The sequence below is a fragment of the Arvicanthis niloticus genome, chromosome 7 (genome assembly GCF_011762505.2).
Source record: "Arvicanthis niloticus isolate mArvNil1 chromosome 7, mArvNil1.pat.X, whole genome shotgun sequence".
In the NCBI taxonomy this organism is placed as follows: domain Eukaryota; kingdom Metazoa; phylum Chordata; class Mammalia; order Rodentia; family Muridae; genus Arvicanthis; species Arvicanthis niloticus.
In genome coordinates this window covers 86,926,439-86,944,807 of record NC_047664.1, presented here as the reverse complement: position 1 = coordinate 86,944,807, position 18,369 = coordinate 86,926,439, and the positions used below count along the sequence as shown (strand labels likewise).

At 36.7% G+C, this 18,369-nt stretch overlaps 1 protein-coding gene across 6 annotated transcripts in view; it reads left to right on the top strand.

Annotated features, from left to right (window-relative positions):
- LOC117712915 (sulfotransferase 1 family member D1) overlaps nt 1–17,714 on the top strand; it is a 28,767-nt gene extending 11,053 nt beyond the window's left edge. For all 6 annotated transcript variants that reach the window (XM_076938743.1, XM_076938746.1, XM_076938744.1 and 3 more), the window contains 4 exons: nt 8,733–8,859; nt 10,149–10,243; nt 11,708–11,888; nt 13,595–17,714. In XM_076938743.1, the coding sequence (XP_076794858.1) occupies nt 8,733–8,859; nt 10,149–10,243; nt 11,708–11,888; nt 13,595–13,707 (516 nt within the window). In that variant the 3' untranslated portion in view covers nt 13,708–17,714. The remainder of the gene's footprint in view (nt 1–8,732; nt 8,860–10,148; nt 10,244–11,707; nt 11,889–13,594) is intronic.
- The last annotated feature ends 655 nt before the right edge of the window (nt 17,715–18,369 follow it).

The following is an 18,369-nucleotide window of genomic DNA, read 5'->3' as shown; positions in this document are numbered from 1 at the left end:
GTTTTTGATCTTAGCCATTCTGACTGGTGTGAGGTGATATCCAGGGTTGTTTTGATTTGCATTTTCCTGATGACTAAGGATGTTGAGCATTTCTTAAGGTGCTTCTTGACCATTCAAGTTTCCTCAGTTGAGAACTCCTTGTTTAGCTCTGTACCCTATATTTTAATACAGTTATTTGTTTGTCTGGAGTCTAATTTCTTGAGTTCTTTGTATATATTGGATATTAGCCCTCTATTGGATGCAGAATTGGTAAAGATCTTTTCCCAATCTGTTGGTTGCCATTTTGTCTAATTGACAATGTCCTTTGCCTTACAGAAGCTTTGCAATTTTATGAGGTCCCATTTGTCTATTCTTGATCTTAGAGCATAAGCCATTGGTGTTCTGTTCAGGAACTTTTCCCCTGTGCCTAGGTATTCGAGGGTCTTCCCCACCTTCTCTTCTATTAGTTTCAGTGTGTATGGTTTTATGTGAAGGTCCTTTATCCACTTGGACTTGAGCTTTCTACAAGGAGATAAGAATGGATTTGCATTCTTCTACATGCTGACCTCCGGGTGAACCAGCACCATTTGCTGAAAATGCTGTCCTTTTTCCACTGGATGGTTTTAGCTCCTCTATCAAAGATCAAGTGACCATAAGTATGTGGGTTAATTTCTGGATCTTCAATTCTATTCCATTGAATAGAATCCACTACATAATTAAACTCAAAGAAAAAACCCACATGATCATCTCACTAGATGATCATGCCTGTCTCTGTACTAATATCATACAGTTTTTATCACTGCTGCTCTGTAGTACAGTTTGAGGTCAGGGATGGTGATACCTCCAGAAGTTCTTTTATTATTAAGAATAGTTCTTGCTATCCTGTTTTGTTGTTGTTGTTGTTGTTATTCCAAATGAATTTGCAAATTGCTCTTTCTATCTCTATGAAGAATTAATTTGGAATTTTGAATGGGATTGAATTGAATCTGTAGATTGCTTTTGGCAATATGGCCATTTTTACTAAATTAATCCTGCTAATCCAGGATCATGGGAGATCTTTCCGTCTTCTGAGATCTTCTATTTCTTTCTTCAGAGACTTGAAGTTCTTGTCATATAGATCTTTTACTTGTTTGGTTAGATTCACTCCAAGATATTTTATATTACTTGTGACTATTGTGAAGGGTGTTATTTCCCTAATTTCTTTCTCAGCCTGTTTATCCTTTGTATAGAGGAAGGCTACTGATTTATTTGAATTGATTTTAGATCCAGCCACTTTGCTGAAGTTTCTTATCAAGTTTAGGAGTTCTCTGGTGGAAGTTTTAGGGTTACTTAAGTATACTATCATATTATCAGCAAATAGTGAAATTTTGACTTCTTTCTTTCCTATTTGTATCCCTTTGACTTCCTTTTGTTGTCTAATTGCTCTGGCTAGGACTTCCAGTACTATATTGAATAGGTAGGGAGAGAGTGGGCAGCCTTGTCTAGTCCCTGATCTTAGTGGGTTTGCTTCAAGTTTCTCTCCATTTAGTTTGATGTTTGCTACTGGCTTGCTGTATATTGCTTTTACTATGTTTAGGTATGGGCCTTGAATTCCTGATCTTTCCAAGACTTTTAACATGAAGAGATGTTGAATTTTTCAAATGCTTTCTTAGCATCTATTGAGATGATCATGTGGGTTTTTTTCTTTGAGTTTAATTATGTAGTGGATTACATTGATAGATTTCTGAATATTGAACCATTCCTGCATTCCTGGGATAAAGCCTACTTGATCATGATGGATGACTGTTTTGATGTGTTCTTGGATTTGGTTAGTGAGAATTTTATTGAGTATTTTTGCATCAATATTCATAAGAGAGATTGGTCTGTAGTTCTCTTTGTTGGGTCTTTGTGAGGTTTAGGTATTAGCGTAATTGTAGATTCATAGAATGAATTGGGTGTTGTTCCTTCTGTTTCTATTCTGTGGAGTAGTTTGAAGAGAATTTGTATTAGGTCTTTCTGGAAGGTCTGATAGAAATTTGCACTAAAACCATCTGGTACTGGACTTTTTTGGTGGGGAGACTTTTAATGACTGCTTCTCTTTTTTTAGGATTTATAGGACTGTTTAGATGGTTTATCTGCTCCTGATTTAATTATGATATTGGTATCTGTCTAGGAAAGTGTCTATTTTATCCAGATTTTCCAATTTTGTTAAGCATAGGCTGATGATTTTTTTTAATTTCCTCAGTTTCTGTTGTTATGTCTCCCCTTTCAGTTCTTTCAGTTCTGATTTTATTAATTTGAATACTGTCTCTTTGCCCTTTGGTTAGTCTGGCTAAGGGTTTATCCATCTTGTTGATTTTCTCAAAGAACCTACTTCTGGTTTTGTTGATATTCTGTATAGTTCTTTTTGTTTCTACTTGGTTGATTTTAGCCCTGAGTTTATTTTCTGCCATCTACTCCTCTTGGGTATATTAGCTTCTTTTTGTTCTAACACTTTCAGGTATGCTGTCAAGTTGTTAGTGTACGCTCTTTCTAGTTTCTTTTGTAGGCACTTAGAGCTATGAGTTTTCCTCTTAATACTGCTTTCATGGAGTCCCACAAGTTTTGGTATAATGTGTCCTCATTTTCATTAAATTCTAAGAAGTCTTTAATTTCTTTCTTTATTTCTTCCTTTACCAAGTCATCATTGAGTAGAGTATTTTTCAGTTTGCACATGTATGTGGGCTTTCCATTGTTTTTGTTATTATTAAAAACGAGCCTTAGTCCATGGTTGTCTGATAGGGTACAAAAAATTATTTCAATCCTTTTGTATCTGTTGGGGCCTGTTTTGTGACCAATTATATGGTCTATTTTGGAGAAGGTACCATGAGGTTCTGAGAAAAAAGTATATTCTTTTGTTATAGGATGAAATGTTCTATAGATATCAGTTAATCCAGTTTGTTCATAACTTCGTTTAGTTTCATTGTGTCTTGGTTTATTTTTTGTTTTTATGATCTGTCCATTGCTGAGAGTGGGATGTTGAAATCTCCCACTATTATTGTGTGAGGTGCAATGTTTGCTCTGAGCTTCAGTAAAGTTTCTTTTATGTATGTGGGTGCCCTTGCATCTGGGGCATAGATGTTCAGAATTGCGAGTTCCTCTTGGTACATTTTTCCTTTGATGAATATTAAGTGTCCTTCCTTATCTTTTTTGATTACTTTTGGTTGAAAATCTATTTTATTTGATATTAGAATCACTACTCCAGCTTGTTTCTTGGGATCATTTGCTTGGAAGATTGTTTTCCATCCTTTTACTCTGAGGTAGTATCTGTCTTTTTTCACAGATGTGTGTTTCCTGTATGCAGCAAAATGCTGGGTCGTGTTTATGTATCCAGTCTGGTAGGCTATTGTTGGTCCTTGGACATTTAATCATGTAGGATGCAGGTAGAGGGTGTGATTAGCAGGTCTTCATCTCCAGAGATTAAAATATTAATGAGTTATCTAAAGGCCTGGGGTGTAGCTAATTAAGTTATTCCCACCCCATTAACCCTCCCTATAAAAGCCAGGCCCCCTGACTTTTGGGGGCTCATGCAAACCATCCACACCCATTCACTACACCATGAACACTAAAAGCTTTGGAAAACCAGAAAAAAATGTTAGACATATTTCACTAGGGTTAGAGAGAAAAAGGCAGCATAAAACAAAAAAATAACAAAAATATTGGCTGAAAAGCACAAGCATTGTTGTTTTAGGTGTTCCTGTTAGGGAGAAAAAGAAATGTCTAAAATTTTTGGTTGAAAAACAGGAACATTTGTTGTTGCAGGTCCTTCTGTTGGAAAGAATGAGCAGTAATGGTGGGCTTAGAAGCAGTGGGGGAAGGGGCCTTGCTCTGCCATGTGGCATCTGGGTGCTCTGTCAGAGAGGTTCTGTATTCAAACTGGAGACCCTTTGGGATGGAGGGCATTCAGCTCTGTTCCTGGGCCCCTGGCTCTCTCAGATTCTGCCCTTCACAGCCCCTCCCACAGAGAGAGGTTTATGGCCATCGAGTCATGTAGGAATAGTGCCCCAGGCTCTCCTCATGCATATGAGGCATCCCCCAAAATCTCAGACCAAGCCAATGGGATCACCTGCTGCTAAAACCTTCACTCACTCCAAACTGTATATATTGAGTTTAATTGAGAAGTAAAAGGGCACACAAGAGTCATTCCAGTTGTCTGAGAGCTTCTGTTGTAGATTCTCCCCTCTTCTCTTCGCCAGCTAGCCAGGGCCCCTCACCAACTCAGTGAGAGCTGAGAGCTGTTAACAGTGAGCAAGAGATCTACTCTCCCCACCCCTCCTGGCTTAGCAAAGAGCTGTAACACTTCAGAAGCACTTTCAGGGTTCTCTTCTCTCTGCTGCAATGAGGGTGACAGGCAGCAGACCTTCCCTGCTGACGTTCTACCCTGAACCACTCATGGGCAAGGGCAATGGCAGAGACAACGGCTGTTCGCACCCTGTCCTCTGACAAGCCGGAGATTTTGTGGGACCCCATCCAAAGCTGGTTCCCGCAGGCTATGTCTTTTTATTGGAGAATGGAGTCCATTGATATTAAGAGATATTAAGGAAAAATGAATGTTGCTTCTTGTTATTTTTGTTATTGGAGGTGGAATTATGTTTGTGTAGCTATCTTCTTTTGAGGTTGTTGGAAGATAACTTCCTTGCTTTTTCTAGGTTGTAGTTTCCCTTCTTGTGTTGGAGTTTTCCACCAATTATCCTTTGAAGTGCTGGCTTTGTGGTATGATATTGTGTAAATTTGGTTTTGTCGTGGAATATCTTGGTTTCTCCATCAATATTGATTGAGTTTTGCTGAGTATAGTACTCTGGGCTGGCATTTTTGTTCTCTTAGGATCTGTATGATATCAGTCCAGGATCTTCTGGCTTTTATAGTCTCTCATGAGAAGTCTGGTGTAATTCTTATAGGTCTGCCTTTATATGTTATACCTTTTTCCCTTACTGCTTTTAGTATTTTTCTTTGTTTTGTACATTTGATGTTTTGATTATTTTGTGGCGGGAGGTATTTCTTTTCTGATCTAGGATATTTGGAGTTCTGTAGGCTTCTTGTATATTTACGGACATGTCTTTTTGTAGGTTAGAAAAGATTTCCTCTATAATTTCGTTGAAGATATTTACTGGTCTTTTAAGTTGGGAGTCTTCACCCTCATCTATACCTATTATCCTTAGGTTTGGTTCTCATTGTGTCCTGGATTTCCTGGATGTTTGGGGTTAGTAGCTTTTTGTATTTTGCATTTTCTTTGACAGTTGTGTCGATGTTTTCCATGGTATCTTCTGCACATGAGATTCTCTCTTCTATCTCTTGTATTCTGTCGCTGATACTTGTTTTTATGACTCCTGATCTTTTTCCTAGGATTTCTTTATTGTTTCTACTTCCATTCTTAGATCCTGTATGGTTTTGTTTAATTCATTCACCTGTTTGGTTGTGTTTTCTTGCAATTCTTTAAGGGATTTTTGTATTTCCTCTTCAAGAGCTTCTACCTGTCTTCTTGTGTTCTCCTTAAATTCCTTGAGAGTGTTATTTATGTGCTTCTTAAAGTCCTCTATCATTGTCATGAGAAGTGGTTTTAATTCTGAATCCTGCTTTTCTGGTGTGATGGGGTGTTCAGGACTTGCTATGATGGGAGAGCTGGGTTCTGATGATGCCAGTTAACTTTGGATTCTTTTGCTTATGTTCTTGTGCTTGCCTTTTGCCATCTAGTAAACTCTAGTGCTGCCTGCACTCACTGTCTCGGAGTGAAGCCTGCCTTTCCAGTTATCTTGATTGTGTCTGAACTCCTCAGGGTCCAGATGTTTCTTTGATCTTTTAATCCTGAGCTCCAGTTGCTATGAGTACAGTGGCTCCTCTAGGATGTCTCAGGATATGGTGTTTCCCCGGTAGCAGACCAGCTAGGTGTCTACTGCTCTTGGTGCAGTGTCTCCTCTAGCTTGTCTCAGGATAAGGTGTCCACTGCTCTGAGTGTAGTGGCTCCTCTAGGCTGTATCGGTATATGGTGTCTGTAGCTCTGAGTTCAGTTGTTGCTCTAGGATGTCTCGGGCTATGGTGTCTGTTGCTTTGAGTTCAATGGCCCCTCAAGGATGTCTCAGGATATGATATCCACAAGGGAGCAGACCAGGAGGGTGTCTGCTCCAGGCAGCAGGCCAATGCATGGGGAGGAAGGGGAGTGGTATTCCGCAGGGCTGGGGTTTGGGTGTCTGCTGGAACCTGAGAGCTGCCTGTACCCAGTTATGGCTCTGGGGTGGGCATAGGGCAGTGTGTGTGTGTTCTTACCTGCTACTCTGGGTTCAGTGGTCTCTCTAGGATGTCTCTGGATCTGGTGACCACATAGAAGCAGAACAGGCAAGGGGCAGAACGGTGCAGTGTCTCCTCTAGCTTGTCTCAGGATAAGGTGTCCACTGCTCTGAGTGTAGTGGCTCCTCTAGGCTATATTGGTATATTGGTTGTATTCCATGGGGGCAGGAATTGGGCTGTCTGCTGGAACCTGAGTGCTGCCTGCACCCAGTTATGGCTCTGGGGCGGGCATAGGGCAGTGTGTGTGTGTGTGTTCTTACCTGCTTCTCTGGGTTCAGTGGTCCCTCTAGGATATCTCCGGATCCAGTATTCACACAAGAGCATACCAGGCGGGTGTCTGTTCCAGGCAGCAGGCCCAGGCAAGGGCCAGAGAATTTACTTATCAAGAGGACTGTTGATATATGGTTGAGTTTCTGCTAGTTATCAGCAATAGAAATAGTATTCCTTTGCATATTATATGTCTTTTAATGTATAGATGCAGGTTTTCTCTTGGCTACATATTTAGGGGTGGAATTATTGAAACCTAAGGTAACTCATTTATGTAGTTGATATTTTAAGATAATACCTGCAGTATTTAAAGTGTTGATGAGCAAATGGTAACCAAGTTACTCCATACCTTCATTAATATGAAACATAGGTAAAATATTTTGATTCACACTAATAGCTACACAGGGGGTTATTTTCTACTTCCTTAGAAACTAAGTAGATTGGTGCCTTTAATATGGCTTATTGACCACTTAGATATCGTCATTGAGTTATCGCTTCTTTTTCCCTCGTTTACATAACAATTTTCTTCTTTATCATATACACACACACAGAGGGAGAGAGAGAGACAGAGACAGAGAGACAGGAAGAGAGATAGCTCTTACAGTAATGAATACCAACAAGAACCTAGAAGGCAGTATGATTTATTTTTAGGAGTTTGTGGAGACTAAAGCAAGTCAAACACATCAAGGTTACAAATGATGTTGATAGATGCTTTTTGGCTTATTGACCCAGTCTATTGAAATTGAAATAAGAAACAACAGGGTTTAATGTTTATAATGAAATATATAAGCTACAGCATTAATCTTATATGAGCCCATGACTACATCCCTTCCAAGCCTGTTTTTGTTCACTCCTCTCTACCCTTGTCCATTTCCAAACTTAAACGGGCTTCTATTTGTGGCAAGAGAGTTTGAAAGTTCTCACTCTGTTTATAAGTTGGAAGAAAAGTAAAATCTAATCATAGTTGCCTGAAGATCCCTTTCTGCACCTAATTTCCTAGGAAACGTATTCACTCCATGCATGGCTAAACTTCAAGTGTTAAACTTGCTTGAAGAGGGGTAGGCACAAGGTATTTCAGTAAATGTGTGCTACAAAACAATTTCCCCAGGAATATCCTGACAGATTCTCTCTCTCTCTCTCTCTCTCTCTCTCTCTCTCTCTCTCTCTCTCTCTCTCTCTCTCTCATGCATAATGTTGGATGTGAGTTTCTGTACCTGTTCTTATCTGCTGTCAGATGAAACCTCTCTGATGGTGACTGGACAAGGTACCATTCTATAACCAGAGCAGAATATCATTTCATTGATTATTATTTTTCCTTTTTGTCATTGGTATTTGGTTCTATCCTCTGTCTCTGAGCTACCCAGTCTCAGATTCCTGGCCATTCAGGCATAATAGAGCATGGCCTCCCTCCCATGGTATGGCATTAAACCAACATTGGTTGGCCACTCATAAATGGTCTGAGAACCATTGCCCCAGTACATCTTGTCAGCCAGACAGGTTGTAGGTTGAAGGTTTTGTGGCTGGGTTGGTGTCCTTCCAATAGCCTTTATTGCAATACCTTCTCATACAGAAGACACTAGAACATAGGAGTGAAGTTTCTTGTTCTGTGCACCTCCCGTGTCCCCTTTCACCCGTGGAAGAGAGACACGAGAGGCAGTGTTCGGGTATTACCACAGTGAGGCTTTAATCTTGTATCAGCAGAAGTGAAGACCACGGAAGGGGCGAAACACAGGAAGAGGCACAGCTTAAATACACCCTAGAGTGACGTATTCACTTCTGATTAGCTGTTCACTCATTACCCATAATACGCCCCGGGATGGGCAGTGACTTTTGGCGCGCTTTTGCCTTTGCACCTGTGCAGTTAGTTGTTTACTAGTGGGGAGGACACGATGTCCATGCCATCTTGGAATGGCGCTAACCGCGGCTTCATACAGTTTCTAGTTCTTATTATAATCATCTTTCATATTTCAAGTGATACTCTTTTAAAAGGTTAAAGAGAATGCAGATGTGTCAGAAATGAGAGATGAACTTTTGTGTGTTAAAACAATATGTAGTTGTAAATGTCTTATGTTGGGCATGTGTCCACAAATATCATGATTGGATAAATTAAAAGGCAGCTATGTAAGCAACAGTTAAAAACTATTAAATTACAAAAGTAAATGCCAACTTTTCATCTGCCCATGCAGATGATCTATGTGGCACGGAATGCCAAAGATGTGGCTGTTTCTTACTATTATTTCCACCAAATGGCAAAAATGCACCCAGAACCTGGCACCTGGGAAGAGTTCCTTGAGAAATTCATGGCTGGGCAAGGTGGGTCAAGTGTTCCTTTAATTATGATTTCAATACTAATATTTTTTCCAAGGCAACATAAAGTTTAAAATCTAAATCTTATGTTTCTTATAAAATTAATTTTCATCAAGCAATCTACTAATGCATTGAGGAGAGTAAAGAGAAAGAACACATGTGCCTTTTGTCTTTGAGGGGACTTGGTGTTAATTTGTGGCTTTTATAGTCTCTAGTTCTGGGTTTCAACATTTTGTAAGTTATTAATGGCTGCTGGCAATTTATTTAATTGCTTTCAAACCCCAATGCCTATGTTCTACTATTTTAACTGTGTGCCTTTTCCTTGGATTCTGTTCTTTAGCATTCAAAACTCTCAAGTGACCTCTTCCTTTAACATACATACAGTTGCTTTTTCTAATAAAAATATAACAAATGTAGGGAAAAAATCTCAACTGACATATAACCTCTCCTCATATAAACTTCCTCTTGGAAACAAATATGTATAGGTGATACGTAGTATAGACTTACGACCTGTCATTGCTTGAAATATTATGTGCTTGTGCTGTCAATGTCATTGTCATTGTCAAAGCCTGAAGGCTTCTTAGAAAAAAAGTACTTTACTCTTCCCAGTTGTTTTGTGACTTCCCTTTTGTGTCACCTTAGTTATTTACGACTTCTCCTCTGAACTTACACTTCACTTATTGTTTGAAACAGTCAGACTCTGCAACCTTACTTTTGTGGTCTTAGTTATATTTATCAAATGTCATATTAGTTTACCAAAAGCCCAATAACAAATTATCATATTGAGTGGCTTAGATGACAGAAATGTATGTTTTTACTTTTTCAGAATCTAGAAATCCAAGGAGAATGTGGTGTATTTTTTGTACAGCCTTTTACTTAAACTATGCAGGGCAAACTGTTCATGATTGTTCTTGCCTTGGTCTTCCATCTTGGTGTGTCTGTCTTAACTCCTTTACCTGTAAGGGCATTTGTCATAATCAGGAACTAATTTTTCTTTCTATAGGGACCTTTCTTCTGAGTACAGTTTCATTATCACGTATGAAATATAAACATTGCTCTATATAGATTTTAGAAGATGTGTTTCAAATTTGTAACAGAATAACTTTTATTTTAAAAAATTGAATTCAAATTGTATGAGAAAATGGAATCACAAATATAGTCACTCCTATACACCCCCTTTTCTTTGAACTACAGAATTTTCTGTACATGGACAGATAAGCATATCTTAAAGAGACATTTAGCTATTTCTACTTCATGTGAATAGTTTTTAACTTTATGTTTATCCTTAACTTCAGTGAGTTTTGGTCCCTGGTATGATCATGTGAAGGGCTGGTGGGAGAAAAGAAAAGAATATCGAATCCTTTACCTGTTTTATGAAGATATGAAAGAAGTAAGTAGACACTTCAATTTATTTTTTTTAAACCTGTAATTTAACTTATTTGTCCATTTCATTCTTTTCTACTTAATTTATAAGCACTTCTAATTTACTTTTAACTCTAGATTTGTCACAATCTATGAAATAATTCAAATCCACCATGTTGATGATATTGATTATCCAATCAAGTATAATGATAATAATAATCTTTGAAAAATATGTGTGATTCTACTTATGTGTTAAAATAGCTTATTATCTTCTAAAATATAATATCATTAAGATAGTTGCTAAAGTCTGGACTTATTTAATCCTTTATGTTCAGTCAGTCTCTTTTTGTACCATTTTTTCTTTTTTCACTGAGTATACATTAAAAAATGAAAAGTTTTATTTATATTCAGATTAATATTACTTCACTATTGAACCACATAGCAACTAAATTCCATGAGGCATGTTGTCTCTCAAAACTGAAGTCTACCAAGTAAAACTGCAATTATAGCTCTGAGTTTTGGTAGGCCTGACTCAGCTGATCTTGTTTCCTAGACTTCTAGCAAATCCTTTCCAATGGATAAACCATCTCTGGTTTCAGAATCCAGTTCTATGTTTCTATGGAAATCACTTCATTCTTCATGTTCCTTTTTTGCATAGTCAAATTCATAGCTGCTCTTGTACAGTAAGTCTAGGTTCTACTAGGCAGAATGATTACATAATGTAGAAGTTACAGGCTTTTAGGAAACAACGAGTCCTACATATGGATCTTTGTGTGTTTCTATATTAATTTACATGGAAACTCTCTTACCTAGGTTGCCAAGATGTTGTCAAGAAATAAGGTTTAGTCCCCTCAGATATGAAGAATGATTTACATTGTTGGCAGAGAAGGTGAAGAAGTCCACTAGAATTTAAGATTCCCTCTGCCATTAGATCAACCTCAGATATTTTCATTCTTAATTTAATAATTTCACCCTTATACATTATGATTTCCCCTTCATTTGCATATTACTGACTTGGTATGTGAATGACTTAGCACAACTGTTTTACTTCGCTACCATTTTCATATAATATGTAGGTGTGAGAGATCATAGAATCTGTTTTTGACTTTTGGAAAATTCTTGAGATATATAGTCTATACTTGGTGTTATATTTAAAAAACAAGATGATTGCTTATTTAGTTAAGTTATTCCTTAACTAAAATAACAACTTACCTTATCCGTTATTTTGCAAATTCATTACATGTTTAAATATTAATATTGAGAATCAACCCAATCAGTTTTTTTAATTTCATGAAATAAACTCTAATCTTCCTCTTAGCTCATGATTGGTATATTGAACAGCCAAAGAAATCACTTTGCTTTCCCAAAAAGTAGAGTAAAACCCCAAAATATCTCTCCCACTTCTTAAGCTTAAACAGAACCTTAGTACGTGCATTCCTTTCTCTGTGAGCAAATCTAACTGAAATGATCCTTTTCTTCTTTATCATTTCAGGATCCAAAGTGTGAAATTAAAAAATTATTAAAGTTTCTAGAAAAAGGCATACCAGAAGAAACTGTAAATAAAATCCTGTACCATAGCTCTTTCAATGTAATGAAGGAGAATCCAAGTGCTAATTACACCACTATGATGAAGGAAGAAATGGACCACTCTGTGTCTCCTTTCATGAGAAAGGGTGAGAAAAGTACAAATCCTTTTTGGTATAGTTTCTGATCACATCGTGGAAGGTATAAGTAATCACAGTAATGTGAAATTCTAAGAAATTAGAAGCAATGAAGTATGTTTAAGAGAAGAAATCTCAAAAGTAGAAAAAAAAACAAAAACCTTAGAATACTGTATTTATCTTACATAATTTCTGGAATTTTCCAGATAAAATATCTCTAATTGACTTGAAAAACTAGGTTTTCACGGGGCATCGAGCCTTCACTGGACCAAGGGCCTCTCTTCCCATTGGTGCCTGACAAGGCTGTCCTCTGCTATATATGCAGCTGGAGCCATGGGTCACTCCATGTGTACTCCTTGGTTGGTGGTTTAGTTTCTGGGATCTCTGGGAGGACGGGTTGGTTGATATTGTTTACTACCTATGGGGTTGCAAACCCCTTCAGCTCCTTCAGATCTTTCTCTAACTCCATTGGGGACCTTATGCTCAGTCCAGTGGTTGTCTGTGAGCGTCCACCTCTGTATTTGTCAGGCTCTGGCAGAGCCTCTCAGGAGACAACCATATCAGGCTCAGGGAAGCAGGAGTAGGTGAGTGGTAGATAAACACCCTCATATAATCAGGGGGAGGAGAAATGGGATAGGGGGTTTTCACAGAGGAAACAAGGAAAGTGGATAACATTTGAAATGTAAATAAAGAAAATATCCAATTAAAAAAAAATGACATCAAGATTATATCCTGATCTGTAGGCGTGTACTTTTGTATACAGCAAGGAAATTAATTGTTCGTTCATTCATTGATTTATTCATTCACTCATTAAAGCACTGACTTGGTTGATTTAAAAAATTGATGCTTCTCAAATTTCTTTTTGGAATGCATTATCTACAAACAGGGTTGTTAAATTAATTCTGCAATCATAATCCTCAAGATGGTTTTAAGAACTTTCCCAACTTCCAGACTTGTGCTTAGTTTTAAGTAGGATAAAACACATGGCTGGAAATAATGTTTTAGCATCAAAATGGCAGAGGAAAGCCATACATATCTGGTAACAGTGAATGCGAAAATATTCATTAAAAACTCTTTTTATCAACAATGTATATGGAAATCACTGAACTGCCTTTCTCAGTTTAGTTGTAAGACATCTTGTGTTAAAATATGATGAACATTTGCAGTTTAAAAAAAATAAAAACTAGGATTTTAATTATGACTTCTGCATTATTGTGGAATAAAGGATAAATGGAACTTCTTAATTGAAAGCTTCAGTCTACATGTCAAATGATGACTTAGGAGAAAAAATTACCGTCAAACAAGATTGGAAATTATTGGAATAAATGTAATTAAGCATTTTTCTAAGACTTCTGTATATTTAAAACACCAAAAAATCCTTATGGAAGGATATGACATGCCATGAAGAAGAAATATTTATTTAAATTATAGTTTTCACAGTATATTGAGATGATCAGGCAGTGTTTCCTCCAGTGGCATTTCTTTAAGATTCTTACAAATTATTACTTTTTAAACATAAGATACTTGTGAAATCTATGGAAATTGGAAGGCTAAGAAGTAGGTATAGCAATTAGATCTGGTTGCAATTGAAGATTACAGTTATAATGAATATCAAAAGTTAAAGACGAAATACACATTCAAATTGTCAACACAAATTTCTATTAGACATATATTTAATAGTAATCCCAGATGCTTTTCATTATGGTTTTTTTTTACAGGCATTTCAGGTGATTGGAAGAATCAGTTCACTGTAGCCCAGTATGAGAAATTTGAAGAAGATTATGTCAAGAAAATGGAAGAATCAACACTGAAGTTTAGATCAGAGATCTAGGCAGTGTTTGTGTCTCCTCCGTCTTCTTTGGCAGGCACTAACATTAGAGAAAAAGAACATTCATGAGTCAGTCAAAGAAAGTGTTTATATATTATTTTTCTGTATTTACTAAAACCCATAGTCTTCAAATGTACAAATAACAGGTAATAATTCTCTCCTAACTATCTTTATTACAGAACGTTTCGTATAGTAGTTTCCTTTTTACTTCCTGTTATCAAAATAATACAATTTTAAGAGAATTTATAATATAGTATTTTTTAGTTTGAGTTACTAATAGCTTCCTGTCTGTAAATGTTCTAGGTTACCCCCTAGACAAAGACTGCATTTCATTAACTGTAATTCAGCTGAATTAATTTAAAATGTTTCTAAGGCTATTTATACAAGTAAGCGCTGAAGGGAAGACCCACAACTAAAAATATCAGTTAATCACTGAGTGTTTGACTATGTTCAAGGCTTGATGGAGCACACGGATAAAATGGTGGTGAATATACACTTCTGCCTCTTAGCATTCTCATAATACTACAGAAAGGACCTACTTATTACTAAAGAACTCACGTCATTGAAAGCCACAGCGATGGGCTCATGCTCATAAAATTTATTGTCTTTATCGCATTTTCTACTGGCTGAAGTACTTAGTTTGCAATAATAGTGGAATGTTCTTTCAAAGACTCAATTGTCTGTCATTTAGGAAGCAATGGTCTTTAGAGTTGATGTAAGTTCCCATGAAAGGATTGATCTTTGCTTTCAACCAGCATCTGGATACTTACTAGAGTGTATCCAATAACCAAGATTCGTAGGTACTGGAGTTGTGAACTGGAATAAGAGAAGTACTGTTCATTGTTGTTGCCAATGTCTCCCTAGAAAGGGTCTTGCTTCCTACAGTGAACTTGTACTTTATACTAAGAAATTTTACTTTCAGAAGAAATAGTCCTTAACAACATGTATTTTATTAATATCATGGTATACATATGTGAGCATGCCTGCTTGTAGGTGTATGAACCATTTGTTAGCCTTGGGTCCATAAAGGCACCAGATGTCCTAGAACTGGAGGTCTAAGGGGCTATTAGTTACCATTGTAGGAGCTGGGAGTCAAACGCAGGTCTTCTGAAAAAGCAACAATTGTCCTTAATCTGTATTCATCAGCTCCAAATATATACTTTTTAGACACTGGATTTTTAAGGTTAAAAATCTTTTATGTAGAACGTCTGATTTAAGTACAGAGTTGGCTCTGTGTTCCTCAGCTTCCAACACAGGTTCACAGGGCTGACTAGATTCTCTACAGCTGGATTTTATCCACCTCACTGTGCTACAGAATTCCTGGATGGGTTTTTCAAAGGCATTTAAATACAAACATTCAGGTACCATGTTTGTGTGAAACTACAGTTGCTCACCAATTTCACTAGGGGGCTAACTTTCACCATATCATGATGTTAAGTGGTGGATTGAGTCTGAATACTTTCTTTGAGAGACATGCCTGTCTAGGATATGCTGAAGGTTTGTGGGTTTTGGCTGGAACAAAGTGAAAAGACACAGACAGGAATATTCGTTGTGTTTCTAAACATCTACAAGGTCCACATGTCGCTTGACTCGATCTTTGAGTTTCTAAGGTCTATTATAGCAAACTGTGCCATGAAGCAAAACTATAAAACTAGGTCAGTCTTAGTCTCAAAAATATGAGTCAATCTCTCTCTCTCTCTCTCTCTCTCTCTCTCTCTCTCTCTCTCTCTCTCTCTCCTCTCTCTCCTTCACTCCCTCCTTTCCTCCCTTCCTTTCTTTCCCCCTCCCTCTCCCCTTCTCCCTTTTCTCTTCTTCCTCCTCCTTCTTTTTCTTTTCTCCCCTCCTCTCTTTTCTCCCCCTACTCTTCTTCCTTTTCTCCTTTCTCCTCTCCTTTCCCTTTATCTTGCCCTCTTTCTCTTTTCTGTCATTGATTTTATATACATGTACATATATATATATATATATATATATATATATATATATATATATCACTCTCACTAATAATAACTTATGGATATAAACATAAATATCTAGAAGCCAATTTGAAAAGCATATTGTGTTTAATTAACAAAAATTACTTCAGCTCTCCACTACTGCTTACGTCTTACATATTGACACGTTTTAACCTGGTTTTCAGTATCAGATATAAATAAATCTTCTTTTGGTGAGCAGGCCTTAAATACAAACAGAAAGTGTTTGGTTACTCTCCATGTAGCCATTTTAACACTGCAGCAGTGAGTAAGTTTTACCTGGTCTATCTTCACAGAAGCATCTGGAATCTATGGGTGACTAAAACATTTGACATTTTTTCCCTAGCAGTCGTAAGTAGGAAAGCTTGACAGGGAAAAATATTTATCAAATTTCCAGCTTGTTTTCTTTATGTCCTGTGGGCAAAGCATCTAATATCTTCAAGCATAGCATCTTACCATTTAGTTATGGTGAACAACCAACAGGAGTGACAAATTGTTTGGGGGAACATCAGGTTTCTCTCTAACCAATCATTTGTAGGGTTTGTAGCCCAACATGGCATTGAGATTTTTCTTAATAATTGATGTCTTCTAAGAACAACTTTGTTCACCTATACAGGTACTTGAACATTTTTTCCAAGCAATGCTTCTATTTTCTTGAAGTGACTTTTAAAAAAAAATGGTGGCAGTAAACAATGGCTTATACACCGAAGTACATTAGAATGAATGGCATCAATCAGTGGTTCTCATTTGCTTTATAAATTTTTCAAAGTCACGACTATTGTGAGCATTGGTCAAGACAGATATAAACTTCTTGGTCAGTGATCCTGGTGGCCTCTCTCTGCTCAAGACCCAGAATTCTCAGATTATGAAAATTTCAGTCCATTCACAGACACACAGTCTCTTCCAGAATAAGATACAGAGGGCATAGAAGGAGTAAGGAACTGTCATCTTATTACAGACTTCATAAAACTGTCATGATATTTTTAGGCTGTGTCGTAGATGCCTTGCCCTTAGCTTGGGGACAAGTGGGTAGCCGTGTGTGTTTAGATATAATCATTGTATTGAATAAAACAACATATTCCTTTAAAATTAAAAAGAAATCTGATTTCAATAGCATCACTAGTATCTATGCAGCCTGAACCCCCTCACTTTTCACAGGATGGCACTTGAAGAATTTGCTCCATGATTATTCGCTGGGCTTCTGTGCACGATGTTTGTGTAGATTGAATCTGTGTGTCTGGACATTTGCCTTTTGTTTATATCAGATGGAAGGTTGGGCCAAATATTGTTCTCAGTTGTCTAAGCCCATGGTTACTGTTGGTAGAATAGCAAATACAGAAAAATAATACCCTCTGCCATTCTGGTAGTGTCACAATGGGTCCAAAACATGATTTATTGAGACTAATCTATTATTACTATAAGGAAGGAGATTTAATGTAAGCTGATTAAAGTGACTGAGTTCCAAGTGAACACACAAGACAGTCTGTTCTGGTGGAAACAGCAAAATGCCCATGCTGAGAAACTGAGACCTAGTCTTTTAAGCCAGAGTGGGTAAATCTTTTCTTTCTCCTATGGGACAAGGTTTGTTTACTTGTTCTCAGTTACCACAGTTATTTTCATCCTTAGACAACTATTTTTCAGAAAACAAGACATTCTCTGATGTGGAACAGAGGTCTTATCTATTAAAACACTGTTCTTTTGCATCAAATTATAATGTTTTAGAATACTATATTTGAAGTATGGGACACAAAATCATGCTTTAGACATTCATTGTTGGCAGCTTAGGTTGTCAGTAGATGTGGAAGTGAGTTACAAATTGTTCTACTGTGATTTCCATTATGTTAGATTTATACATGACCTACCAAAAGAATAAAAATAGGAAATGAAAAGTTGGTCCCATGTGAAAAGTATTTTGTGACTTAGGCAATAGAAACATTTCTGTAGTCAGCAAAACAAATTAAATGCATAACAAAACGATTTATTATAGCAGATGCTGAGTTTACTTCATGATCTAATAAAATGCTCACATAAAACAGAAAATGTCTGCTTTTTGTGGGTGGGAGATCTGATGAATATTTCTTTGATATTGAGCCTTTTAAGCCCTGCCTTTCTCTAATACAGCAGGTTAGAAGTATAATCATGTTAGTTATACATTTACTTCTAAGAAAGTGAAGTTTATATATCTATTTTAAGTAACAAGAACAAATTTATTAAGTTTTAAAACATTCAAATAAAACTTCCATGACCTGTTTTTTCAACTCCTATTTGATTCTGGTAACTGCATACAGTTAAGGAGTAATGATAAAAAATTTGCTCTTTGATTTTGTGGACTGAATTTTCAAATTTCTTTTATCTGTATTTAGTTCTCATTTGATTTATATTGTTGAAGGGATTCTTTTCCTTTGTTAGAGTTAACATCATTTTAATTATATTGACCATATATCATGAACAATTTAAGTGATATGACACCATCATAAATTTATAACATAATAAAATTTTTTTGGTGTAGAATGAAATGACTGGCATCTGTTTCTCTAATACAAAAATTGAATTCACAAACTCTTATCATCTCAAAATATTTAACAAAAATTCTATAATATATTATATACATATTTATTCCATATAAAAGGTATTCAATTGCATTTTGAATATATAAACATATTTATTTAGCTTAAAAGTATAAAGCTAGGTGTAT